The sequence below is a fragment of the Drosophila suzukii genome, chromosome 3 (assembly GCF_043229965.1).
Source record: "Drosophila suzukii chromosome 3, CBGP_Dsuzu_IsoJpt1.0, whole genome shotgun sequence".
Lineage (NCBI taxonomy): Eukaryota > Metazoa > Arthropoda > Insecta > Diptera > Drosophilidae > Drosophila > Drosophila suzukii.
In genome coordinates, this window is record NC_092082.1 from 15,313,764 (window position 1) to 15,339,977 (window position 26,214).

At 39.2% G+C, this 26,214-nt stretch overlaps 6 protein-coding genes across 9 annotated transcripts; 5 read left to right on the forward strand and 1 right to left on the reverse strand.

Moving 5' to 3' along the window:
• The first annotated feature begins 7,178 nt into the window (after nt 1–7,178).
• LOC108005838 (uncharacterized) lies at nt 7,179–7,930 on the forward strand. Its single transcript, XM_017069180.3, has 4 exons — nt 7,179–7,295; nt 7,346–7,513; nt 7,572–7,697; nt 7,762–7,930. Exons 1-4 carry the CDS (start codon nt 7,233–7,235, stop codon nt 7,828–7,830), a joined length of 426 nt encoding a protein of 141 aa, XP_016924669.3. The 5' UTR covers nt 7,179–7,232; the 3' UTR covers nt 7,831–7,930.
• Nucleotides 7,931–7,973: 43 nt separating this feature from the next.
• LOC108005834 (uncharacterized) lies at nt 7,974–8,880 on the forward strand. The gene is made up of 5 exons (XM_065864438.2): nt 7,974–8,121; nt 8,174–8,341; nt 8,402–8,527; nt 8,589–8,670; nt 8,741–8,880. The coding sequence occupies exons 1-4, from the start codon at nt 8,059–8,061 to the stop codon at nt 8,664–8,666; spliced, it is 435 nt and encodes a 144-aa protein (XP_065720510.1). The 5' UTR covers nt 7,974–8,058; the 3' UTR covers nt 8,667–8,670; nt 8,741–8,880.
• A 996-nt stretch (nt 8,881–9,876) lies between these two features.
• Tsp66A (Tetraspanin 66A) lies at nt 9,877–11,501 on the forward strand. Its single transcript, XM_017069169.4, has 5 exons — nt 9,877–10,010; nt 10,068–10,247; nt 10,308–10,442; nt 10,616–10,795; nt 10,845–11,501. The coding sequence occupies exons 1-5, from the start codon at nt 9,897–9,899 to the stop codon at nt 11,034–11,036; spliced, it is 801 nt and encodes a 266-aa protein (XP_016924658.3). The 5' UTR covers nt 9,877–9,896; the 3' UTR covers nt 11,037–11,501.
• Nucleotides 11,502–12,549: 1,048 nt separating this feature from the next.
• On the reverse strand, nt 12,550–13,302 carry LOC108005836 (cuticle protein 76). The gene has a single exon (XM_017069178.3). The coding sequence runs from the start codon at nt 13,278–13,280 to the stop codon at nt 12,615–12,617; it is 666 nt and encodes a 221-aa protein (XP_016924667.2). The 5' UTR covers nt 13,281–13,302; the 3' UTR covers nt 12,550–12,614.
• Nucleotides 13,303–14,548: 1,246 nt separating this feature from the next.
• LOC108005764 (cuticle protein 76) lies at nt 14,549–15,491 on the forward strand. Its single transcript, XM_017069093.4, has one exon. The coding sequence runs from the start codon at nt 14,646–14,648 to the stop codon at nt 15,414–15,416; it is 771 nt and encodes a 256-aa protein (XP_016924582.3). The 5' UTR covers nt 14,549–14,645; the 3' UTR covers nt 15,417–15,491.
• Nucleotides 15,492–21,043: 5,552 nt separating this feature from the next.
• LOC108005839 (uncharacterized) lies at nt 21,044–23,268 on the forward strand. 4 transcript variants are annotated; one of them, XR_010654006.2, is made up of 4 exons: nt 21,044–21,200; nt 21,255–21,386; nt 21,450–21,595; nt 21,648–23,268. XR_010654006.2 is itself a non-coding variant. In XM_065864581.2 (4 exons), the coding sequence occupies exons 1-4, from the start codon at nt 21,138–21,140 to the stop codon at nt 21,749–21,751; spliced, it is 450 nt and encodes a 149-aa protein (XP_065720653.2). In that variant the 5' UTR covers nt 21,044–21,137; the 3' UTR covers nt 21,752–23,268. The 4 variants fall into 4 exon arrangements, 2 of the variants coding, with proteins under 2 accessions (XP_065720653.2, XP_016924672.1); XM_065864581.2 differs by having other exon boundaries at nt 21,255–21,401; nt 21,460–21,595; XR_010654005.2 differs by having other exon boundaries at nt 21,045–21,200; nt 21,255–21,401.
• Nucleotides 23,269–26,214: the final 2,946 nt, after the last annotated feature.

Genomic DNA, 26,214 nt, shown 5'->3' on the forward strand with positions numbered 1-26,214 from the left:
GGGCCACTTTTTACCTTCCGTGCCTGCCAATTTGATTCGCATATAAAAATGAATTTATGACAATTTCCGGCTGATGGCTGCCAAGGCTGTCTCGAGGGCTTTATTGATTTCACATGGAACGAGGGCGGTTTCAATAAAATGCTAGGATACTTAAAAAGCTTGTGGCATTCATGTAGATTTAACGGAGCAATCTTTATTATATATATTATATACAATTGGAATTGAAATTGTTTTCTTACCTTAAAATATTACTAGTTAGTAATAAGTAAAAAAATCATTTTAATTGGTTTGGTAACTTTGGATTTTTTAAAAATGCAGTTGAGTCTCTCTAAATAAATTAAGACAACTGTTGACTTGAAACTCTAGTCTGAAAGGACTTTTAATCCAAAAGTTTGATGTTGATTTCAAAGTTTTTCCACAAGTTTGGTTTAACTTATGTATTAAGCTGTCCTTTGTTAAGTCTTTAAAAATACTTTGCCTTTTAGTTTAGCAACTCTCGTTGAAAGGATGCAACTCTGCTTTCACATAAGTAAGGACATTCGGCCATTAAGACTGTATCATAAACTCGTTCCAGACGCCGATAATGTGACATCGACTATTAAGCAGTAAAAGCAGCTCAAAGTCGGGCCAGGCAATGTCAGTAATCAATTTGCAAGTAATTTCAGCTCTGTTCCGGTTTTCCGGACCTTTTCGCCCTTTGTGATGTACTGGCAGACATGAATAAGTCCCGGATAACATGACACTTGACATTGAGCCGGAGGTCGGTGGGGAGTCGTGCACTCGCGAGCAATATCAATAAAAAGTTTTCTTCGCTTTTTGCTGAAATGCAGCACGCAGAAAAAAAAATGCCGTACAAATTGTAATTAAACTTTTGCACAATGCAACTCAAACTGTCCGCAGTGTCTGGCAGGAGCAACAAAAAACCGTCAGCTGCATAGCAACAACAAATAACAAAGTAAAAGACGGGCTGCATTGGCCAACGTTTGATTTGCTCGGCAGGGCTTTGAATTTCCGGTTTCCTGTTTCCGGTCTACGAACCCACAGCGAAAGCTACCCGCGAATATCAAATAACTTGCTGTCTTTATAACGTGTTGTATATGGTTTGATTTAGATATCTTATATAATATAAATGATGACCATGCACAAAGACGAGAAAGATACGTAAAAAGTAAAGCGAGCTTTAAAATATAAATAGGAAATCAAAAGAAAATATTATACGAAGCATTTTAGAAAAATTATTAGATACTTTCTAAAAACACTGATATTATATAGACATATATATATTAAACATTGGTTATATATATATAATATATTTGTTTGTTTAATAACATTTTATTAAGACCATCATTATTTAAATATCTTGAAATATATATACCATAAAATGGTTCTTGAAACTATTTACACTGAGGATTACATAGTTTGGTCTTCACTTTTCAGTGGGCAATTTATGGCCAAAAGGAAGGAGGAAGTGGCCGCCAGGCAGCCATGTTTGTTTGTATTTATGTCGGTTTGCCGAGCAGCGTTTTGCGGCATTCAGACATTCAAATGCAGAGTGACTACAGCACGCGGCTGTCATGTCAAGTGGTGGCCCACCTGGAGGGGATTGCAATGGATTGGATGGAATGGTATGGAATAAAGGAGACGGCAGTGGAAAGGATGACGAGTGCTGCCTCGAACTGATTGCTTAAGCGGAAATGACTTGAATGCCTTCGCTATCGCCACGTCACACGGGGCGTATGTGGAATTTCGCACTCGATTGCCTTGGAGGCGAAGTTTTGTGTAACGCGATTAGCGGTTTGCGCTCAACCTTGTTTTGTTTGCTGTTGTGTCTAAGTCCTGGATGGTCCTGTGGAGCAAACACCTGTACACATGGCACACATGGAAACCTGGAACCCGGCATCGATTGCAGTAATTGCAGTTGTAGCGCGTCTAAAACTTCAACCGGAGTTGAGAAAGTCATTAAAAACTTGTGCCCAACTTTGGATACGAATTAGAATTTTTGATTAAATTGCTTGGCGCGATGAAGAGAGATTCCTGGCAATTTACTGCGACAAGATGGGACAAGACAATTAATGAAAAATGCATAAGCCAAATGGCGAATCAATGTATATCGTGACACCAATTGCGAATTAACATCCTCATATACTCCCCCATATAGCCTCATTGTCACGCAGGATTCGCTGCGGTATTGGCATGGAATTTGTATGCAAACCTCGCACTAAATTAGATTCTTTTTTACTGCAGCCACAGCGTCGTTCGCTTGATGATGTGGCAATGACAGGGTCTCCGGGTTTATTTTCCTGCTTCACCCAGCTTTCCCAGCTTCTGGCGATAAAATGCGTAAGCTCGTTAAAATTGCACGCGACGCGCCTTTTATAATAATAGCAATCGATGGCTGATGTCGCAGGATAGCTGAAGGATATTGATGGTGCGTCGTATTGATTTGACTCCGCAGGATTCTCATTGTGGTTCATGGCATAGCCGAGAGTGGAGCATAAACATAAAACCATTGATGGTAAGTGGGTCGTAGGAAAATCGCAGGATTTAAGGATGCAACCTGTTGTGGTTTACTACTCTCGTAAAACTTGAATTTTCTTCAAACTAGTAATATAACTTAGCTAGTAAAATAATGAAGAATTTAATATATTTTTAGAAAAATAAAAATATTTACCTTATGGATGGTCACGCTTATTGTTCTAATATCATTCTCAGAACAAAGCTTCACTCCCAAAAAACCGCATTATTCCAAAGCTGAGCCAAAGATCCTAACAATGGAAACCTGACTACCAACATTACGATTCATATTCAGCTTTATAATTGCTTTTGCCTGGGACCAGCCCCCAAAAAATCTGCACACAGAGAAAATAATATAAATTAAATTCACTGGCGCAAGTTCTCGAGCTTATTATGCATTACCTAATGAAAACTGGGCCAGGACCCAGGACCCAAGGACCAAAGGAGCGGGCCAACAGAACTGGCAGCCGCGTAAGCAAATAATAAATAAATAAATAAACGAAAAGCGCAAATAACATTTGAGAGCCAGATTTAATTTCTAACGTTGAGTGCGCATATTAAAACAGGATGGTATGGGTATGAGTCCAGAGGATTGTGGCTGGGGATTTTCCGGGGATTGGGAAAAAAGGGGCGGCAACAGACAAAAGGCGGAGGAAAACCTTGCTGCGAGCAACAAACAAAGATGATGCGGATATCGTCGAGCCCGGTCTGGTGGTGTCTTTACGTCTGTGGATATTATATGGTAGTGGATATGGAAGTGCAGCGGAAATGCGGGATTCCGGAACCATGGGATCCCCGAATTCAGAGTCTGGACGGGGATATAAAAATAAACAATCAAAGCGGGCGGCAGAAGGCGTAATAGAAGTTGGCGTGAGTAAACAATGAATTACGGAATCATGAAAGCAAATTGACTTTAATGCAAAAATCAAATATTTACACAGCGCGGATGCGGGACAAGGACAATCGCTGGAGGGGCGAACTGAAGCAGCGAGAGAGCGAAAGAGGAGGCAATGCAATTGCAATTCCCGGCCGAAAGAGACGGCAACAGACAGTGGCAGAGACAAAGGCAAACAAACACACAAGCCAAATGGAAGAAAGAACGCATACAAATCGAGGTTATGTCAGACGTTCTGGCTGCAAACTCTTTCCTCTATTCCCAAAATTTGTTTCGGCACTTAAATGCCAATGCACACAAAACCGGAATACACACTCGTATGCAGCTTAGATAGACCTACACTTGGAAAAAATCAAATAAACTTCTGGATTATAGTTTTTAAAGCAGATTAGCTGACTTTTTTGGTATTTCATTTCAAGGAACCCTAATGATTTCCATAATTTTTATAAGCAGAAGTGCAAGTGTATCTAATATCTCTTCAAAATGTAGATATTTTTCGGTCAGACCACTGGGGACATTTGTCATCATGTTAAATTTGGGCTAACCGACAGGAACTTTTAATGAATATATGTATTCAACTTTCTTCTTTAGGTTGCCATGACCTCTTTTAAAAAATTCGAGTCTGTCGAAACTTAAGACAGAGTTATATGGCTATAATGATAAAGAAATTGCACAGCTACACAAGCCTGAGTTCCCAACATGCAAAAATATTGTCCGTTGTAAGCGAGTGTATATTGTCTATAAGTTAAACCAAAGAGCCTTAAATAAAATTGTACTGCATAAACCCAATGCAAAAATAAATATAATAATTTCAGGAGTGCCACAAAATTCGCTTATCGCTGCAATAGAGCTAAATTCTCACGTACATCGATTTAAAAACTAACCCTAACTAATTCCTGCATACCATTTAACAATTTTTAAGCTTTTGGGCAAAAGTTGTTTAGAAATAATATTAAAAATTCAAAATTTTATTGTTGTTTTGAATTAAATTCTAAACATTGGTTTTTTTCTCTGCACAAAAAGTAAGTAAAATCCGTTGGAGCAAAGGGTCAACTGGGGTTTAAAAGGCGGGTCAGCTTTTGTGCGGCATTGGTCTGCGGCGCTTCCGGTTTTCGAGTGTACGTTATTAGCTCGCTGGGCGTGGATGCGGTCCAACATGGTCAGAATTTTACGATTTCATTCATTTTTGTGGCTGCCATTTGACGCCGCAAAATATGCAACAAAATTTTATTTGCCAGAAATAAGAACCCGAGACCTTGGCTGGGATAGAAATAAAATTATAGAACTAATGTGCAATGCCTTGGAAGTAAGAGTGCAAAACACTTTAAGGCATTTCTTCACCATCGCAATTTCCCAAAGAATTTCTCAATTAGAATACTCGCCGGAGAATACCACTCTATTGTAATAAAGCACGTAACACAGTAAAGGAAAAAAGTGTTAGTGTGGACAAAACAATAAAAAAATCTGGTAGAGTGCGGAAAAATTGGGTGAAAGAGGAAACATCACACAAATCTGAAAACCATAAAAGTGTCGCTTTCAATTGTTACCCCAACTTCGAACTACAGGCGACAATCGAAGCCAACAAGTGAAATTGAAACGTTCAATGGATAGTGTGGAGTCCTGGGAGCAGATATGTATGTGTGCAGGAAACAGGATGGATGAGGATGCTCTAGAAACTCGCAAACACAAATTGATGATGATATAGTGTGTGTGTTCCTGCAACTGTGTGGCAGGATGCTCAGCGAGATTTTTTTTACAACCCGACATAGGCTATACGGATTTTTAAGGGGATTTTGTGCCATCAAAAGCACTTTTTTAAAAATAGATTATATATTTATGAATATTCTGAGTACTTTCTGATAAAATTAAAATAAAAAGTATAAAAACACCTTTATTAAACAATATACTAAGGTCTTAATCTATACGAAACAATTTATTGATATAAGTATTCATTAGGTATACAACAATAAATGTCCAGTTTATTATTAACTCTGAAGGAGAGTATCATAGGACCCCTGTTATTTTTTTACAACCCCGATACTTTATTACTTTCTGAACTGAACTGAGAATGATGCCGTCGATGATTGACACCACGCCCGGCAATAAATTTTTAATTTTCAATGCTCCCCGATAGACTGATGGTCGACCCATCCTGGTGGACCCATCCCCACATCCACATCCACATCCACGTCCTTGCCTCCAGTGAGCTTGTTAAATTCAAATTAGAACGATGCCGGGAGCTGCGTTCTGTGCGAGGAGTTGCCGCTGACAGCGAAGATAAATGACAGAGAACTGCGATCGCAACAAATTAACCTTGTTAGAGGCTGCAGCACAGGCAAAGTCGAGACCAGGACATAACTCCGGGGTGGTGGCAACGGCAAGGACTCCGGCCCGAGGACACCAGTTACAAGTGTATGTAATTTTTTATCGTCTGCGACTTTCGACTCCGCTCTTCCACTGACGACAACTGACTTATGAATGGCGTGTGCCAGTTGAGTTGAGACGATGCACTCAGAAAAAATTTGTTGCTTAATTTAGAAAGATAGTACTAAAGTTTTTTGTTAAGAAATGAGTGTCCTATAATTTACGAATATTATTCCCTATAGTTTGATCTATTCTGTTAGAATTCTATATTATTCCATTAGAATAAAGACTGTACAATTAAAATTTTGATTCCTAGGGCCGATTTCTCAATATTTTCTTAACTTTTATTATAGTTAAATTTTTAATTCTAAGCAATTTAAGTATATGATAGTTTCCTCTGACAGATAACCTTAAGAGGACATTGATAAATCATCCATAGGTATATATATTCCTTGGATTATTCCTTTTTTTTGTAAAGTACTTGGAACCATTTTCTTAAGAATTTTCAGATGCACCATTAGTGTTTAATTTTTGAAGTGTAGAGGATATGCTGGTACTGCCACTGCTGTGAGTCGATAAATCAGTTTGTGTATCAAATTGAATTCACTAGCGTGCACTTGACACCAGCCCACGCACATTTATCAGCCGAATCAGGCGAATCCTGCGGAGCATGAACTTTAACTCGGCCGCGCGGTTTCGCAGAACCACAAAATTTTAATCTCAACTAAGAGCTCACAAAAATGAAGAAAAACACCATCGGCGGCATGCATTATAAATTATTCATTACGAAATCGCAACCGCGACACGCCCACTTTTTTTTGGCCAAGTAAATGAACGCCTGCCACTGACGTTCGCTCGTTTGCACCTAATTTGATTTTTAGTTGCTGCTTCTTTTGGTGGCGAGTCTGCGGTTGGTTCTCTTGGCATTCCTTCCTCAGCCGCTGTGTTTTCCCCACGTTTTCCACTCTGAAAACCATCTCGCAGATCCTATCTCACAGATACAAACACCCACACGAAAGAGGACTTGGCAGCGCTTTCCATCGCCGCATCCTGTTTTCTTTTCATTCATTCCAGCGGCTGGCTGTCGAAAAAATGTCTGTTATGTGGCTACAGAATTTTGCAGTAATTAATGGCAACTGTTTGATTAAAAAATTCCATAGCAGCGCCCTATGCTAGGATGTGTGTGGGTTTAGTTCTAGTTTTTCCTCGCGGTCAAAAGATGCGATGCTGAATAAATCTATGCAAATTCCTGAGATATCTTAAAGAGTTTTTGAAGCTACACAAACGAGGAGTAAATAGAAAAGTATTCTATATATATTTATAAATTTAAGAAACATAAATCATTGTTTATTTCTGTAAAGAAAGTTAAATAATCAAGTTTATGCCTCACAAGAGAACAATGTCAATAAGTTTAACTGAAAATTAATTTAAATTTTTTTTGTTTTAAATCTAAAGTAGGATGTGCATTTGTTCCACGACTGGGCTAAAAATAACGCTTTTGATATTAATACATGTAGCCGCAGTGAGTTTCACACCCTTTTATGTAAAAAAAACTATAAACCCACCCTGCAGGGTTTTAATGCCGCACAATTGGCGAAGGACATTACCATGCTGGATAAACTGGTGGGTCACCATCATATTGTTCTTATCATAAGTATAACCTTATGCGTCATCATACTGATTGTTCTTATAGCTGCAGTATATGCAGCGATTCGGCATCACATCTTGATTCTAAACATAGTGCGTCTTTTCGAGTTAATATATAATAGTTTTCTTAGATTGAATTTGAATTTTTTAGTCTCTCGTTTCCTTGACTTTAAAATGTTTAGCCAAGGGGATCATCTTGATCGTGTGTATAATCACTGAAAACAACTTACAAAGAACTGCTGCCCACTTTTGGTTCATTTTATGCTGGATATTTACGGTATTTAATTCAATTATATTTATCAGAACTGAACTCTATTAATCAGTGGTTTTAATCAGAGCAGGCGGCATGTATGGTCGGGAATCTTTGTTTCTCTATGCGGCTAAGAGAAAACTTGAGAAATGCCGACTAAGATGATATTTTTAGGCACTACAATGGCACTCATTCAGTAATCATAACACTACGGACATACATTTTCATATTGAATTGGTAAGGTCTTTTTAAAAACTTAATAGGATCATAATTTATATTAACCAATCTTTTATACTATACCATCCTCTATCATAACTTTTTTAAGATCTTCACTTGAGAATATTGTCAATATCCAAACAAAATTCAAAATTGTATCCAGCCAAATAAGATGTGCTTTTGTCCCACGCTTGCTCTTAAAATCGGGCTTCTCATTCTAATACCTATTACCGCAGTGAGTTAGATGCATAATTCATTTATCAGCAAATTCAAGACACATTCTGCAGGGATGTAATGCCGCTCAAATAGCAAAAGACGTTACTTTATTGAACGTTTTAAAGGGTGCCAATCATACCATTCTAATCGTTAACCTATCTATGTCCGTGATCATACTGGCAACTCTTATTGTATTGTTGTATGCGACGATCTGTACTAAGCTTCGGATACTATACGGGGTGCGTACAGATGATGTTTAAGATTCCTTAACACAAATACATTGTTTTTTTAATTTTCAGGTGCTTATTATTTTTGCAGTGAACTGCGCAGTAAAGCTCATCCTTATTTTCGTGTGTATTTCAATTGAAATAAATCCAAAACAGACAGCCGCACATTTTTGGCTGACAGTGTGCTGGTTTGTTTCGGTATGTGTGGACTTTGGGTTTACTTATTTATTATTATAAATCAGCTTTCTAATCAGAACAGTTTTTCTGCCTGGCCTCTATTGTTTTGTACTGTATACGGTTACGTGAGCTGGCCGAAGAAGCTATCTTGGCCACCTAAATTGGTACAATGTTTATTTCGTTCCCAGTGTTTTGGACTTTTACTAAAAAAAATCGTTTCACCTTCGATCGCAGTGTCAATGTGCGTCTTGAATTGAACAATCTTCAGAGAAGAGAACGTTACTATGCCAAATAACCAAGTGGATCAGGGGGGAAATCGAAGTGGGTTCTTATGGGAGCTAAGGATTTGTGGCGTCATGATCTTCCTATCGTGGGTAACCTCTATTGTAAGTATTTTCAGATTGCTGAAAACGATACAAAAGTAGATATATTCCCAACCCACAGGCTCTAAACTTTGTAAACATTTATTATTATTATTTTCAACTGAAAAAATTCAAGAAATGTTGGAAATGTTTATACAACACCTATATGAAGATCGGGATCGCCACTTCGGTTTTTACTATGCCAATTCTCTGTTTGGCCCTGCTCTTTGTGTGTTTACAGAAACCTCGAGTAATTCGCATTGTTAGTGGGAAATATATTCATAGGAATATTTATGAAGTTTACCTATTATAACTCTTTAAATATGCTTCAGTACGTTCCCTGTCTTGCAATTGCCACTCTAATGGAGTTCATGATGGCTGTGGTGTTTACCTACGAATACCCAGGCATCAGTGATGTACTGCGAGTGTGGGATAATCAAAGGAGTATGGAATTCTTCGAAGTAAATGTAAGAGCAATTGAGTATCAATTAAGTATATTTTAAATCAATTGAATCAATTAAATCAAATAATGTCATTTTTATATTTATTTTGTTCTAAAAAAAATTTTGCTTTTCCAGTATAAATGTTGTGGAGTTTTGGGACCCGATGACTACCTTGCGGCTTCAATGGGTCTTTCGAATACCTGCTTCAAGAACCGCAGTGGTCTGCCTAAGGATATTTACACCACTGGCTGCTCAACACGATTTTTTATTTCGGAAAAAATCCCCTACAGCGAGCTTGCCTCCGGAATAGTTAGGGTAAGCACTCTCCCAATAACCCCAAACCAAATTATAAGTTCCTCTTCAGTTAGTATTGATCCTGGCTTTAATTGTATATTATATTATCCTAAAATGGAGGTCACTTCCACGCTGAGTTTATGGGGTCAACAAGTTCCTGGAAAGAATAAAATGTAAATCACCTATTAAATTGTATTTTTGGTTTTTAAAAAATAGCTATTATACCTTCGGAAGCAGTGTCATTCTGGTAAAACTTATTTCTGGTAAATTTTATTCGGAAACAATTTGGAAATGCATGGCGGAATGTCGGGGAACGGCAGCTCTTCGGAGACGTCCTTGAATATGAGGACGTGGAAGCTAAGGGTCTGCAAGTACGTGATCTACTTTTTATGGGTGATAAACTTCGTGGGTATTATCTTACGAAATATCAAAAAACTACTAAGGGAAACTACTAACCCACAGATTTTAAACTTTGCTGACATTTATACATATTATCTCAGGCTCAAGGAGCATATGGATTGCTGGAAGTGTTTGTTCAGGTCCTATATGATGATCGCGCTCACCGTATCTGTTCTGAAGATTCCGCTGCTTGTCGTGGCCCTACCATTGGTATATCTCCATTTGTCCAGCGAAATTCGCATAGTGCGTAATATTTTATTATATTATAATAGATAGTTTATAGTTTGTATTTAATATTTACAGTATGCTACGGTTCTCTTCTTATCCACTTGGCTACAGATGATGTTGACTTTCTTGCTAGCACAGGAGTACCAGGCCATTGCCGATGTACTTCGAATATGGGCGGGTCATAAAAGTTTGGAGTTCTTTGAAGTTAATGTAAGGGATATGATAATACAGAATATCCAACCAAAGAAAATATTTGTTTACCCAGCAAATATTTATAGTAAAAACTATAGTTTTATATGAAAAGATAAATAAATAGCTTTATTTGCCAGACAGAATATTATTCCTGGTTATTAAAGCAGTCTATTTTTTACAACTTGGTCTAGGCTAAGTGTTGCGGCGTTTTGGGTCCGGACGACTACAAGTTTAGCGAGAGGCTGACCCCCGGATCCTGCTTCAAGAATCGCAGTTTTAGGCATGATGACTTATACCACGCTGGTTGCTCCACCCGCTCTATAAAGCCGACGACTGTGCCCATTCTCCAGGTGACCTCCGTGATAGTCCAGGTGAGTATTTATCCAAGTGCTCTTAACCTAATTATAAGTTCCATTACAGTACATATTGGTAATTTCGATTGTGATATACCTGGTTATCATGATTCGGAACAGGGCCCATCGACGCACTTTGTGGTCCGTGCGTCGCACCGAATTATTTGGTACTGCTGAGCCTGCGGAAGTGCGATCTAGTCCTCAAGACTCCAAAATCAGCGTGCTTGAGGGCTACTTCTCAGTTCCGCCCAGAACTTAAGCAGCATTGGATACCATGTGCGATTGAATTTCGAATTCGTTTTACCCTGGGAATGGGTATTGGCATTGGCGGGCGAGACAAATTGGATGCCATGCTGCTGGCAATCGTCATATTTCACGGACTGCAATCAATAACGATAAACACTTGAGTCGGAAATCCAATGTCCAGAATCCCATCCAATGGCATGCATATGGATGAGCCAATAAAGAAATCAACAAAGCATGTCCGACGATTGAAAAAGTATTGCAAATGCCGGAATAGCCGGGGATTCGGACACGGAATTGGACTACAATCCAATCCGGACAATATGCAAATGCAGCTAAGCAGAAAATATTCAAGGACGAACCACCCATCCGCTCGAGTTTATTTTCATTTCGTGTACCCTCGTCCCGCGCATAAATTTTATTGTTGTCAACATTAAATTCAAGTCGTGGAAAACAATTTTGCAGCATTTGAAAATCCATAAAATATGCATACAAAATTGTCGGGCGGAACGACCAACTTTATGGCTAAATAGTTTGCCCCGGCCCACATCGTTAATGCCTTTTTTATGCGTGTGTTTGGGTGTTGGGAAAACTTTTTAGCCGCCGTAACAATAACGCCAGCAACAACCTCACTTTGGTCAAGCTGCTGAAATACCCATAGCAAAGTTTACGGGGGGTTTGGGGATATGATATAAAGACGGAGTCGGAGGCCAAAGGGTCATGTGGCTCATTAAACTTTGGCCAACAATTTTTTGTTGCACCCCACCGACAAAGACAAACAGAAAGTTTTGCACTAAATATTTGCGCCCTTGCTCGAAAACGAAAAAAAAAGAGTTAAAATAGGAGAGCAGGATTTTAGGGGTATTTGAGGTGAGTGGCCATGGTTTCAAGGGACTGAATATTTCTTGGCACACATACGCCCCATTAAACGCTAGACAAATGGAATGCTAGGGGCAACCAAAAGGGTGAAAGTGTTACTTTAAACTGTGATTACAGAAACTTTTTATATATGAGTAGTACTAAAGGAAATACGATCGGTAGATAGCAACTATTTATGGGACTATTTGAAATTGATTGTTAATCTTCTTGAGTACTGGATCCATACTTTTAAAATAACTTCAGTTTATATAAATCATGTTTCCGTTTCCTAAAAGTTAATTTTTTAAAATGATTAAGTTGTTATTGTTATTATTTATTTTTTTTTTAACCTTCCAAAACGGGAATTTTTTTTTTTTAAGAATTCCTTGATTTTTTCTTGGCCCACCGAAAATGAGATTAAGTTGCTTATCCTTTTGGTTTGTAGATTTAAATTTTCTCGTAAATTTTCTAATATTTGATTCTCCATTAAATCACCTAAAAAAATATAACCATGTCATCTGGTGTTTTTTTTTCTAGGAGACTGAAATATTTTACAAAATATGACATGCTTGGACCTTTGTGACTACCGCTCGCATATTATTTACCCCTCTTCCCACACCTGTAATTACTGGTAATTATAATTAGTTAAAAAGCAAGTTCGTGTTGTACAGACAGACTGTCTTTATTTCGTACGGACAAATCAACAAAGTGTCAACAAAGGTTGGGTCTTCACACCCTAGTATCCCCAGTGGGATCCGAATCCATCGAAGCTGGCATGGGCAACCACAGCGGCGGGCGAGTACTTCACGAAGGCAGCAGGAGCAGCGGAGTAAACTGGAGCTGGAGCAGAGTAAACTGGAGCTGGGGCGGAGTAGACGGACTTGGCCAGAACGGGAGCGGGAGCAGAGTAGACAGTCTTGGCCACAACTGGAGCATGAGCGGCATAAACTGGAGCGGGAGCAGCATAAACAGCCTTGGCCACTGGAGTAGAGTAGACAGTCTTGGCCACGACGGGAGCTGGAGCAGCATAGACTGGAGCAGGAGCAGAGTAGACGGTCTTGGCCACCACTGGAGCAGGAGCAGCGGCGTAGTAAGACTTGGTGATCACTGGAGCAGGAGCGGAGTAGAGGGTCTTCGGGGTGTAGACGTTGTTCGTGGTGCGGGAGTCCACCTTGCTGACACTCGAGTAGGGGGTGACCACGTTCTTGGAGTAGGTAGACACAGTGCCTCCGAAGGAGCGCACCACATTCTGCTGGGTGGTGCCCACGGCATCGTAGTGGGGCTGAGCCACCTTGGCCACCACGGGATAAGAGGCGGCATAGGTGGTGGCCGGAGCCAGGAAGCCAGCACTGGCCACGCCCACCAGAGCGCAGAAGGACAACAGGACGTACTTGAAAGCCATTTTTAAGAAGGGATATAAAGTTAAGAAACTCAAAACTGATGTTGGTAGTAAGCTGCAGTGGCTACTGATGCTAAACTCTTGCCAAACGCGTGTTTTTATAGCCAAAAAGCGCAAATGCCTTGCCAAATTTCACGGCCAGCTGGTAAATCATAATTATATGTGCTCGTATGACAGATTGACTTAGGCCTAAGCCCCAAAAAAACTGGTTCAATGGGTCGACAAATGACTGCGCTCTTTTCTCTCCCTCTTTCCTATGCTCCATCTCTGTCTCAATTGGAGGCCAGCCCAAGTGCCCCACACCACACCCTCAGTATCAGGAAAGTGAATTATTTTGAATACTCGTACTATCAGCAGCCCATAAATTTTCCAGCGACAGGGGGAAAACTTTTATTTTCCCGGCGTGCTTTTCCATTAAATTGAGTTCCACTCGAGCAGCAAATATGAGGCAACCCCTCGATAAGGGGATGTTCCTTATATTCCTTGTACTCCTTGTTGCTGTCAACTTTATCAGCAGGGGTGTCAGCGGATTTTTTTGGAGTGCTGGCAGTCAGTTGTTTATGATTTTTGTTTGTTTTTTTTTATGGTAAGGGGAAGCTAAGAAGTTTTTTGCCCTTCAAGAAGGGAGATCCGAAGTTGAAATTAATGATCAGGAGATGGAAAGTTTAGGTAGGTTTCAGAAAGGTAGTAATGAAATTGGTTTAGTTCCGGGACTAAGATCAGAAATCTATATAAAATAAATATATTTATATTTTTTTGTCAGCCAAAACTTTGCCACTATATCATGATGAAAAGGGCATCTAACACTTCGTCTTTTTCGCAGTCTTTTCCCATCTTGTTGTTTTCTTTTTGTTTTGGCCAAGTTTGGAAAATGAATTTTCCTGCTCGGCTGCTCACGGGCGCATGATGAATATTTATTGAAATTACCAAAGTTGACGCTGCTCCAAATTGAATTGTGTTGCCAACTTGGGATGCTTCTTACTGCCACAAATTCTGCTCTCTTTTCGCTTCTTCTATTTGCGTATTATTTTCTTTTTTGGCAAATTGTTATTAATTTTACACTGGGGCCCTGAAGGTTTTTTCACCTCACTCCGCCACCTAATTACCACGTTTAATTTATGCCTGCAAATTGGCTTGCCAACGGTTGCGCAGGTGAACTGCCATCGCATTGTGGGCAGTTCAATTACCAAAAAATCACCAAAAAATTACTAAAAAATCACCAAAAGCCAACTGAAATTGGCACGCGTCAGATGCGTATAAAAGCCGCAACATTTTGGCCAAATCAGCATCAGTCGCAGCCCAGCCAACCTGCCTTCAACTACAATTCACAGTCTTTGAGACCGTCCAGTCATCTAGTTACCAATCAACATGGCTTTCCGCTACCTCATCTCCTTCTGCGCCCTGGTGGCCTATGCCAATGCCGGTCTTTTGGCCAGCCATGTGGCCATTGCCAATCCCTCGGTGGATGCCGTTGCCTCTACCCAGCAGAATGTGGTGCGCTCCTTCGGAGGCACTGTTTCCAGCTACTCGAAGGCGGTGGACACCCCGTACTCCAGTGTGAGGAAGAGCGATACCAGGATCCAGAACAATGTCTACACTCCGGCCATTGCCAAGACCACTTATGCTGCTGCTCCGCTGTACACCCAGGCCACTCCCATTGTGGCCAAGACTCTGGTCCATGCTCCTGCTCCCGTCGTCGAGAAGACCATTTATGCTCCAGCCAAGACCGTGTACTCCGCTCCTGCTCAGGTTTATGCTGCTCATGCTCCCGTTCTGGCCAAGACTGTGTACTCCGCTCCCGTGGCCAAGACCGTTTACTCTGCTCCTGCTCCCGTCTATGCTGCTCCTGCTCCTGTTCTGGCCAAGACTGTCTACTCTGCTCCCGTGGCCAAGGCTGTTTATGCTGCCCCCGCTCCAGTTTATGCTGCTCCCGCTCCAGTTCTGGCCAAGACCGTGTCCTATGCCGCACCACTGGCCACCACCAATGTGAACCACGGACCCTCCGCCACCACCTACACCCACAATGCCCCCGCCCTGGGCGTCTCCAGCTATGGCAGCTCCCAGACGGTCCACTATTCCCCCGCCGAGAGTGTGTCGCACATGAGCTTCGATGGATTCGGAACCCACTGGGGTTTCTAAGCGGGACTTGGCCTTTCTTAGCCTAGGCAATTGTTAATGTTTGGTGGTCAATAAAGACGGAGATCGATTGTTGCGAATTTAACATGATCTGAGTGATGTTAGACCTTCCAGGGAACAATGGCGAAAAACTGGTTTCTGCCACATCATCATCATCGCTGGGGCGACCTTCAATGGGGTCTCACTTTAAGTGGGGGGCGTGGTAAGCGGATTTGTGATAAGCTGCTGCGGAGGCCTGGCATCTCGTGTTTTTATGGCTCTTTAATTGGATTTAATATTTTTCGCACACCTTTCCCCCAACAAACCACTTGAAGACGGAGGGAAAAATAACCTCTGGCCCACACGTGCACTTGTTATAATAATTATTGTCAGTTAATTAACGGATATTTATGCTCGCATAACCGCAGCGCCGCATAAATGGCTTACAAGCTGGCCCCCGAAGCTTAATCTTGACATTTGTCTAGAGTGGTCTTGGATATATGTGGTACATTAATGGGACCCAGTTAAATGGGTTCAATTGGATCCATTGACAGGCGGCAACGAGCGGGGGAGGGCAACAGATCAAATGCGTGTTTTGACAGTGATATTTTAGCGGGATTGCTTGAATAACGATCGAGTTACATAATGAAAGACATATCATGTATAGGTAGTGAGGTAATAAATGCACAGAAAGGTTGTAAAGTTGCTTAAAGAAGCAGTTTTGGTTAGGGGAATACAAATCATAGGTGGCGATACTATACCTTTGCTCTAGAATTTTTTGTTTCGGTTTCGGTTGTTACCTTAAAAAATGTTTGCCTACAAATAAAAAATCAACCAAATTAGAAAGACAAAGAAAGCGAAGTTCAATGTTAACTAAATAGTGCATAGACCCCAGAAAAAAAATATAAAAATAAAATACAGCAACATTTTATTAGGGGTTTCCAAGTGAAAGTCTCAAAAAAATTCATATTCTCGGTTCATGATAAAATCTTTGGTTTGTTGGTTTGATTTTTTTAAAATTGATTTCAAATTCAAAATTTAGTTCAATTATAAATCAACATAAAAAATTATGTTTAGTTTTCAAATAAAGATGAATGGGATCTTAACCACAAAGAGTAAATGATACTATTAGCAGTTTAGTTTTGTTGGCCTCCTAATGACATGACACTAATGAGACATGCAATGGAGCTGATTAATTCCCTCTAGACCAACTGACAGGCCAGACAATAACAATCAAATTAAATGAAAACGTGTCCAAAAAGGCGTAGAACGAGGGCCCTGTCTTGGAATTTTTGCCAGACAAATTAGCTGCATTTGTTGTTCTTGCCCGGAGCTTTGATTTGCGATTTGATTGCGCATACGCCCCATGCCACATGCCAAAATGTGCCAGATTGTCCTCGTCTGAGTTGACAATTAGTCAATAATTTATTTCAATTTCATTTCGCATGCCAAGCACACTCACACACCATTCCCCCCCCTGAAAATGAAAGCCTAACTGCACTTTAATTACATTTACATTTCGGCTTGAGATTGTCGCTTTAGTTTTTGCCACAAAACGAGACTGACAAGGGGGCAAATTGCAGGGTCCATCCCTGCAATTGTTGCAATGCAATTTAGGTAAGCGAATTTTCATGATTTAAATAACAGCATTGTGTGTGGCAGATTGTGCATGTGGCTGAAAAACTGCAGACAATGTGGGTTTGCCATTCGGTATTTTGTGTTTTGTCTGACTGGCTGGCCGTGTGTCCTGCTATAATTAAATTATGGCTGGACATAAGACGCATAATAGGTCATAAATCAAATTTACCTATCCCACGGGTCCATGCCGGGCATGACACTCCAGACGCCGTCACAGACACAGTTTCCTATAGCCAAAGTTGCACCGGAAAAAATATTATAATCACGAAAGTCTTTATAAACACGAGGTTCGTTCAAAAATAAAATATATAAATATTGAGGAACGTGATACAATTTATGATATGACACACTACGACCAATATGACACTGAATAAAAATTGCGAAGACCTTAAGATACATATCTTTAAAAAAATAATTAAGCCTTCAGTCATCTAATTAAGGTAATACTGAATTTACTAAATGGATTTATGTATAAAAGTAGAGACAACCTAATGATAAAATATGAATTTATAAACTGATTAAAAATAAACATTAATAGGTTGTCATGACTCTTTTTTAATAAATCCTAACTGGTTGGAAAAATTTATTAAGTTTCATAGGACTATTAACATAGAGTTTATTTGTATAAAAATAAATATATGTATTATACTTTTTGATAGACAATTTCCATTTACTTCCCAACTTCTTTCAGTGTTAATTTCTTTCGGTGGAACAAGGACGCTCGGTATCCTGGCCCCCTTTCCCCGCTTTTTGATGGACATTATGACGACTCTGTCTCGGCAAACAATTAGACAATTGATGCATCTGCTGTGGCTGTTGTGCCCGTACGTTTGAATTTACATTTGTGCCAGCATTTCTATTGCAACTTTGACTCCACGGAACCACAAAAGGGCCGTCCCGTGGTCCGGATTCTGTATCCGTAACTGCGACTATAACTGCCGGACTGTGACTGCACTTAATGTGTCTTCTGTCAGGACCAGCCGCACTTTGCATGCAATGCAATTGAAACATTTGGGCAGCAGAAAATGCAAATTTGTTGCCATGTTTTCGGCCTACTGCTTTCGGTGTTGTTATTTTTATTTCGGCGTGAATTGGGGACCCTGGTTAAAACTCTACGCTTTTTTCAGCATTAACAAAAACGTTACTATTAAAAATAGCTTAATTCCAAAATAATACAAATTCCACAAGGCAATGGAGTGTAAATTTTAATACGGAACTTCAAAATTTTACTGTTTTTCCTATATTAAAATAATTTAATGATGCTGCAAATACAAATACCAGAACAACTCGGGCAGAAGTAGAAGAAAAGAAAACAGACCCACCATCGCGATATGTCATAGAAGCAGACAAGAAGAGAAAACCATCCTGTTCTTCACAATTTCCACTCCACCCAACTGATAATACGCATTCTGAGGTGGATTAAAATTTAATTTTTAATTTAAAGACTGTTTGTATTCTATTTGCTCCGCGTGGCGAAACAAATAAGTGCAGCTGAGGGTGAAATGGAAGCAACTTTAAGCTCGTTTTTTTCTGTTGATTTATCATCACTTTATGCAAATTGACCGCTTACCTTTGAGCTTTATCGCAGGGCACACATCTGGGGAAAATGTTTTGTGGGGAGTTTTCTATTTCATCCATTTTTCCTGGGACTTTCCCGGTTTTTACTCTACCAACCCCGTCTTTTGCTGCCACGTGCAATGTCAATGCCAAGCGATTAACATTCAATTAGCTTTTGGCTCCATCAATGATTTTATCACAGCCAGGAGGTCCTGTTGCTGCGGCTGGTTTGAGTGTAAATTGTGGCAAATTATCATTAGCCTGTTTTGGGGCCCCAGCAAGGGGACTCCAGCAACGACATCTTCAAAAGGTTTTTATGACATCAGCAGCTGTCGTTGACAGATTATTGTGGCGATTATTTAGCAGAGAGGCAGGACACACCGAGCAGATACCAGATACCAGATACAAGATACAAGACGGCAAACAACAAACGGGATCCAGGGATGGGGGCTTTTGTGCGTTCAACTGGAAATTGTCAACACTGTTGTTGGCATTGCTGGTGGCCGCTTTGTCGTCCCTGCTACTCCGACACATGTGGCAGGACTTCAAGGACCTCCATCCTTCCTTTCGCCACTTAGACATCTTGCGGCTTAGCACTTGTAAATAACTAGCAGTACTTGGAAAAGTTGTCACATTTTTATCAACACCACATACCAAGTATGGGTTATGATATGACAATTTGGCTGTTAGGATCAACATGTACATATTCATATTTTTAGAGAATAACCTTTAGTCGGAGCTTCAATTTTGTTTTGCTGCTTACTCTCATGATTAAAAATTCGGTAATTATAATTTCATTCAGAATGGGAACCCAAAACTGCACTTCTACATTTTATAACTTAGGTAGTTTGATCCCGATTTTAAAGTGTGATACCTCTATAAATTTGTGTCTGAATTCTCTAATATTCTGCATTTAAATATTTCTTGTTAACGAGGGTCGAAAATTTTACCCATTTTCATGTTCGATTTTTCTGTATTTCCAATATTTCAGAATGGGAACCCAAAACTGCACCTCCACATTCCGTAACTTGGGTAATTTGATCCCGATTTTGAAGTGTGATACCTCTATGAATTTGTGGTTGAATTCTCTAATAATCTGCATTTAAATATATCTTTTTAACGAGGGTCGAAATTTTTACCCGTTTTCATGTTCGATTTTTCCGTATTTCCAATGGGTTTTAGAATGGTAGCCCAAAACTGGACTTCTAGATTCCATAACTTTGGTAATTTGATCCCGATTTTGAAGTGTGATATCTCTTTGAATTTGTGGTTGAATTCTCTAATAATCTGCATTCAAATATTTCTTTTAAAAGAGGGTCGAAATTTTGACCCATTTTCATGTTCGATTTTTCGGTAATTCCAATGGTTTTCAGAATGGGTCCCCAAAACTGGACTTCTAGATTCCATAACTTTGGTAATTTGATCCCGATTTTGAAGTGTGATACCTCTATAAATTTGTGGTTGAATTATCTAATAATCTGCATTTAAATATTTCTTGTTAACGAGGGTCGAAATTTTGACCCATTTTCATGTTCGATTTTTCCGTATTTCCAGTGGGTTTCAGAATGGGACCTCAAAACTGAACTTCTACATTCCATAACTTGAGTTAATCTAGTCAGATTTTGACGTGGGATACCTCTTTGAATTTGTTGTTGAATATTCTCAAAATCTGCTTTCAAATATTTCTTTTTAACGAGGGTCGAAATTTTGATCCATTTTCATGTTCGATTATTCCGTATTTCCAATATTTCAGAATGAGGACCCAAAACTGAACTTCTACATTCCATAACTTGGGTAGTTTGATCCCGATTTTGAAGTGTGATACCTCTATGAATTTGTGGTTGAATTCTCTAATAATCTGCATTTAAATATTTCTTTTTAACGAGGGTCGAAATTTTAGCCATTTTCATGTCCGTTTTTTCTATATTTTCAATGAATTTCAGTATCATACTTTAGTTATAGGATCCCGATTTAGACGTGGGATACCTCTATAAGTTTGTAGTAAATTACTCTAATATTCTATACTAAGGTATTCCTTTTAATCGGGGGACCAAGTTTTTAACCATTTTCATGTTTGATTTTTCCGTAATTGCAATGTCTTTCTACATTCAAATTTTTCTTTTAAGCGGATGTCATCTTTTTAACCCATTTCCAAATTCCGTTTTTCGAATTTCCAATGGCTTTTATGATGGGAACCCAAAACATAAATTAAGTTATCATATCTGATTTAGAAGTGGTATACCTTAAAGATCCGCGGATGTAACAGAAACATATTTTGTTTATTTTTTTTATTTTTTGACTATATAAAATAATTTTATGAAGTCAAAATATGGTTAAAATTTCTCCAACCACAGTTAAAACAGTTTCCTAACCGCGGACAAAGTCGTGGAGGGAGGGCTAGATTCTTATATTAAGTAAATATGTTATGTACGTTTAATCTACCATTACAAGTCAAATTTATGTATCGAAATTAACTAGGTTTTCTTTTTATAACTCTAGACATGAAAAATTTGTCATCTCTTTTCGGTATTTTATACAATTTTCATTAGGATGTGCGTTTGCCCACCTATTGTATTCAAGATCGCACTGCTGTTATCAATCGCCGCAAACATAGTGAGTTGGACAACTTGGTGCTTATTAAACAAATACGCATGACCAAATCCGCAGGCGCTAACTAGCATGGAAATGTATAATAATAGCGATTCCAAGCAGGTTATACTAACCGTGAACTTAGTGGCCTGCTTCATTGCACTTCTTTTCTTGGCCCTGGGAATTTATGGAGCGATAATGAATCATATCGTAATTATTAGGATGGTAGGTCTTATCCACGTTGTACTGAATCATTAACATTCATATTTGCAGATGCTTTCAGCTGATGATCGTTTTGGTAGTGTTCTGTTTGTTTAAGATAATTATGTGGATAGTCTGTGCGAATCTGTCGCCAGCTCTGTCCGATGCCATCATTCATATTTGGTTCATGGTCAATACGGCGGCTTCGGTATTAGAAAGTCGGATATTTAGATTGTCGAGTTCTGTAGTTAAGATAACCCTTCTCCACAGATAATCTGCGCGGTTTTTGTTGTCATATTCTGGATGCGTCTACACGAGCTTACTCGAGAATTTCAATTGGGCTATTAGTCTGCGGCAGAATAAAAAATTTTTAAACCTAATCTTAAGTAATCTTAATCTTTTGATACCTTAAAAATAACTGATGAGAACGTCTTTAATGGAACTAATTAAGAACAAAAAACAAAAGAGAAGAATATTTGTCGGTGACCCTCATATAACAAAGTTCTGTTTCTTTACTTAGTAGTATTTTAACTATATATTAAAATATATTATATTGGAACTTAACTAAAATTACCAAATTGTATGCTGCTTCTTGAAAAATGCTCATCATCTTTAGATTCACTATGACGTGAGTTAAATCCCAACTTTACCACTTTAATCCTGAAACTTCCACCCCGAAAGTGACCTCAAAGTGCTGATGAAGTTGTTGATACCGGCAGGCGTGGCAATTTGTGGGTTGTGTGGGTAATCAAATTACATGCGGAATTATGGACACCCGCAGGACGATAATGGCAGCCAATAAAGATGACAATGACAAGATAAGCGCGGGCGGGAGCAGAGGATGTGACCCCCGGCGGGGTCATCTGTTGGCTCCTTTTCCGCAGCTTTAAATGAAATTTAACGATGCCCACAAATAATGATACTTTGCATTTTAAAACACTTTGCCACTCAGTCGGTCAGAAGCCAGAAGTCGGGGTCCCTGAGTCCGATGCTCATTACACGCATTTCTCGTGACACTTTTATTGGCAATGGAAACGGAATGGATGAAAATGGGGAAAAGCGGGTCATTTTATGGCCAAGAACGGATGCCGATAAGGGCATTAAATTTGTTTCAGCCATAAAGTCGCCGGCCACATCACTCAGCATTTGGCCAATTACGCAAATAAAAGTGCACACCCTCCTGGAGAAAAATGGAACGTGTCAAAGTGCTGGAAAATGCAGCGCGGTTCAAGGATGTGAAGTGGCTCATTAGAGGTGTGTGTGCGCTGCCCCGAAGGTTTTTTCGGGAAATTGTGTGGAAAAACGATGTCTAAACTGGCACTTTTATACAAGAAATTCCCAAAGCCTTTAGCTAAAAACAAAGCCCTCTTTTTTGGGCTCTAATTTAAATGCGAACAATGCGATATGAATGCCAAAATATAAGTATTTCATTTCTTTTTAATTCCCCAACTGGCGTAATTAAAGGCGAGGCGGCCTGATCAGCCCCCGGCGATTCTCATCGGATTCTGGCCAGGAATTTCGACTGTCGCCAAGCGTTTCGGGGCCTTAACAGCATGTCGTCGACGTTGTCGTTGTCCTTGTCGTCCAGGCGCATGTCCTGCGGCTGATTAAAATCTATTAGAGTCAAAGAGATGTAAGACACTGAGCAGGCGGTGGAAGTGGATGAGGATGAGGATGAGGATGAGGATGCTTTTCATGCCAGTGGGTGGCCAAACGGCGGGGGGCCACACTTTGGCCAATGACTTGCCATGTAAATGTCGACTGCGACGGCTACGCAATTGAAATGCATGCTGCGGAAACTTCCAACTTGTCAGGAAAGGGTATTCAGGGCGTTATGGCCGAAACAAAGGTCTTGAGATCAAATAAATACGAGAAATCAATGTGCCGAAATTTGAAAACGAGCTGAACAATCTTCAATTGTATGTATATCTCATAAAAATATATTTATAAATATTTGGTAGCGGATTTTTTAAGACGACCCCGAGATAAGTAGATCGCCAAACTATGCAAACCTATTTTATATTTTATATAATAATTTTTATATTTCAAAAATATTTAAAATTATGCCAAACGTTTATGCGAAAAAATAGTTTAATATTATAATAGTTTGAGCCCGGAATGATTCACATTAAAGCTTTATTTTGTTGTGGCAGGTATGAAATAAAAACTAAATTATAATATTTCAAATTAGGGTATTTGATAACCATTCCTTTCTCAAACTTATTTGCCCCATACCAAATGTTGTTGTCAAAAGTCGCACACAAAAACTTTGCAGTGCAAAGTTTTCAACGGAAATTGTGCAGCTGTTTTGCGTGCGGACTCACAAGTCTCGTTGGCCTGCCCTTAAATATACTTGTAAAAGCAAATTTGTTTAAATATTCATTTAATGGCTGCCACGCCCACGATCTGGCTAACGCCTCCCGCTATCAGCATGTGCAGGGCGGTGCTTTCAATATGATTTTTCATGATTAAAGCGCGTGCCGGGTGACTTTTTATCGGCCAAAAGACATTTGCCCAACGATGTCGGAGTTCGATAGGAATTTTCTTATAAATTGTCGCCCCCAACAAATGTGTCCGCACCCAGGAGTGGGGGGAAAAAAATACCCACACACACGCCTTCGTAATAAAGTGATTTTAAAGGGCACTTTCCCGCACTTTCCTTTCGCCTCGATGGGTATGCGTAAAATTTCCATTTGTGCCAGGCACTCAACTTTATTGAACTTGAAGTGGAGACTGCGATAATGTTTGTCTGATAGAGCGGCGACGGCACATGTGTGCTGCTCCAAGATGTCCTGGCTTTACAATTCATTAAAATTTCATATAAACGGGATGAACAATGGCCAGCGAGCGTAATCCATTTTGCAGCTGCAACCGAACAGAGAAACAAAATATTTTAGGTGTTTCCAGGAAGCATTTTTAAAAATATAAATTTAAGCATAATAAATAAACATAAAATTAAAACATTTAAGGAAACATTAAGAGCATTCAAAATATTTTAAAATATTTTATCAAAACTGACTTTTAAACTAATCATGAAGACTGTGTTTTTTTCAAAAACAAAACTTTTCCTAACAGAATGTTATTTTAAATCCACATTACAAATTAATTGGTAAATTGCAGTTAATTTTACTATAACTTTTATTAAACACTAAAAGAACTGTATTATAGTAAAACTACTATAAAATGGTCATATTTTTATAAAATACTAAAATCACCTTAAAATACTAATATCACTATAAAAATAGTAATGCCACTCTTATAGTAGAACTTCTAAAAAAGGAAGTAAAAATACTAGAAAATAGTAACGAGAATTTATATAGCCAGACATGTTAGACTTAGAATTGTAAAGTTTACTACCATATTTACTATATTCGATTATATCATATTATGAAAGTACTATTTTCTCAATATTTTGGTATTTCCACTGTATTGTATATTTCCGCTGAGTAAAATAATCGGTTTTCCCGGTGCACTGTTATTAACTGCTAGTTACAAATGCGCCACAATAACGGTATTAAATGCACTGCGAAAGCGTCAAGTCATAAACAGCTCATCAGTCTTGGGCGGGCGAAATGGGAAAGTAACCCATTCCGCCCCAGCGGTAATTATGCGCAACGCGCGACGCCGCTGCAAAAGTTGTGCTATCACAACTCATTGTCTCGGCGGGCAGGAAGTGCAGGAAGTGGCAGCAACAGCAGCCGGCGGCAAAACATGCCACTAAAGGGGGCACGAGCGAGTGCCTTTGCCTTTTGACGCTGATAATGCAATTTCCGCCAGCTGCCCCCCTTTGCCCCCCGCCCCTGCCGTAATTTACAGCCGTGCAATGTTTCATTTTTGTAGCGTCCTTCGGGTCGTCCTTAAAGCCAACTCAGGCAGCTCAGTTGGCTCAGATAGCTCAGCCAACGGGGCTAGTTGCGGCTATTTATCTACATAAAGTTAATTGAAAACATTCAAATGCCAGGACGACTGCGTGATGTGTCAACATCTTCTGATGCCGCATAATCCCACTCCGTGCGACTGAGCCATTCCGGACACCTATCCCTTAACCACTATAAGGAAAACCTAAGGCTTTTCGACTGAGGGATATCCTGCTAAAAATTAAGATTTCGTTGTAGTACTTTTGTATGTAAATAAAGAGTTCATAGTGGGTTCTATATAGATAGAAAAATTCCAGTACATTGTTCTTAAATTAAGAACATTCGTTCTTAAAAACCCTGTAAATACATTTTGGTATACATGTTCTCAATATTAGAACGAAATGGTGAGAGGAAAAAAGTTGATCTGATTTTAGTTAACAACTTTTTAATAAGTATACACTACTAACTGGAATAATAGTTAAATTGTTGAGATATACAATCTAAGTACCGCCAATTCAACTGGATTCAAGCACATTTTCAACTTAGATAAGAACTTCAGAATTCTGTCTGTGTATTTAAAGACCTTGAAGCATTTTTACTATTGATAATTTTGTATTTTTCTCTGTTAGTTTTAAAAAAATTTTTTTTTAAATCTTCTTAATTCTCAGTTGTCAATCAATTATTTCAAAAATTCTTATTTTTGCTATTTTAAAATTTTCTGTTTAAATTAAAATAAATTTTTTTTTGAATTAGACTGATAAAATAAATATAGAATTCTATGGCGTTTAATCACATTGGTTGATGTTCAAATTCTTAGCTAAAAATCTTTTTATAATGTTTATAGAACTGCAAGAATATCAGAGATTTTCCCAAGTACAGCTCGAAATACCCTCGTAATCCCCTAGTACCGCTTACAGCTAAAATGAACAATGAAATGAAGGCATTGCGCTTTTTCCCTGTTTTCCTCGCCAGCGTCGTCT

Bases quoted from the DNA above. Each gene is read 5' to 3' on its own strand.
- LOC108005838 (XM_017069180.3), top strand. From the start codon at position 7,233: ATGTGCATTTGTTCCACGACTGGGCTAAAAATAACGCTTTTGATATTA. The intron at 7,296-7,345 runs GTGAGTTTCACA...CCCACCCTGCAG, and splicing joins TATTAATACATGTAGCCGCA to GGTTTTAATGCCGCACAATT. The intron at 7,514-7,571 runs GTGCGTCTTTTC...TGAATTTTTTAG, and splicing joins ACATCTTGATTCTAAACATA to TCTCTCGTTTCCTTGACTTT.
- LOC108005834 (XM_065864438.2), top strand. From the start codon at position 8,059: ATGTGCTTTTGTCCCACGCTTGCTCTTAAAATCGGGCTTCTCATTCTA. The intron at 8,342-8,401 runs GTGCGTACAGAT...TTTAATTTTCAG, and splicing joins AGCTTCGGATACTATACGGG to GTGCTTATTATTTTTGCAGT. The intron at 8,528-8,588 runs GTATGTGTGGAC...TAATCAGAACAG, and splicing joins CAGTGTGCTGGTTTGTTTCG to TTTTTCTGCCTGGCCTCTAT.
- Tsp66A (XM_017069169.4), top strand. From the start codon at position 9,897: ATGCATGGCGGAATGTCGGGGAACGGCAGCTCTTCGGAGACGTCCTTG. The intron at 10,011-10,067 runs GTGGGTATTATC...ACTAACCCACAG, and splicing joins TTTTATGGGTGATAAACTTC to ATTTTAAACTTTGCTGACAT. The intron at 10,796-10,844 runs GTGAGTATTTAT...GTTCCATTACAG, and splicing joins TGACCTCCGTGATAGTCCAG to TACATATTGGTAATTTCGAT.
- LOC108005836 (XM_017069178.3), bottom strand. From the start codon at position 13,280: ATGGCTTTCAAGTACGTCCTGTTGTCCTTCTGCGCTCTGGTGGGCGTG.
- LOC108005764 (XM_017069093.4), top strand. From the start codon at position 14,646: ATGGCTTTCCGCTACCTCATCTCCTTCTGCGCCCTGGTGGCCTATGCC.
- LOC108005839 (XM_065864581.2), top strand. From the start codon at position 21,138: ATGTGCGTTTGCCCACCTATTGTATTCAAGATCGCACTGCTGTTATCA. The intron at 21,201-21,254 runs GTGAGTTGGACA...CCAAATCCGCAG, and splicing joins TATCAATCGCCGCAAACATA to GCGCTAACTAGCATGGAAAT. The intron at 21,596-21,647 runs GTCGGATATTTA...CCTTCTCCACAG, and splicing joins GGCGGCTTCGGTATTAGAAA to ATAATCTGCGCGGTTTTTGT.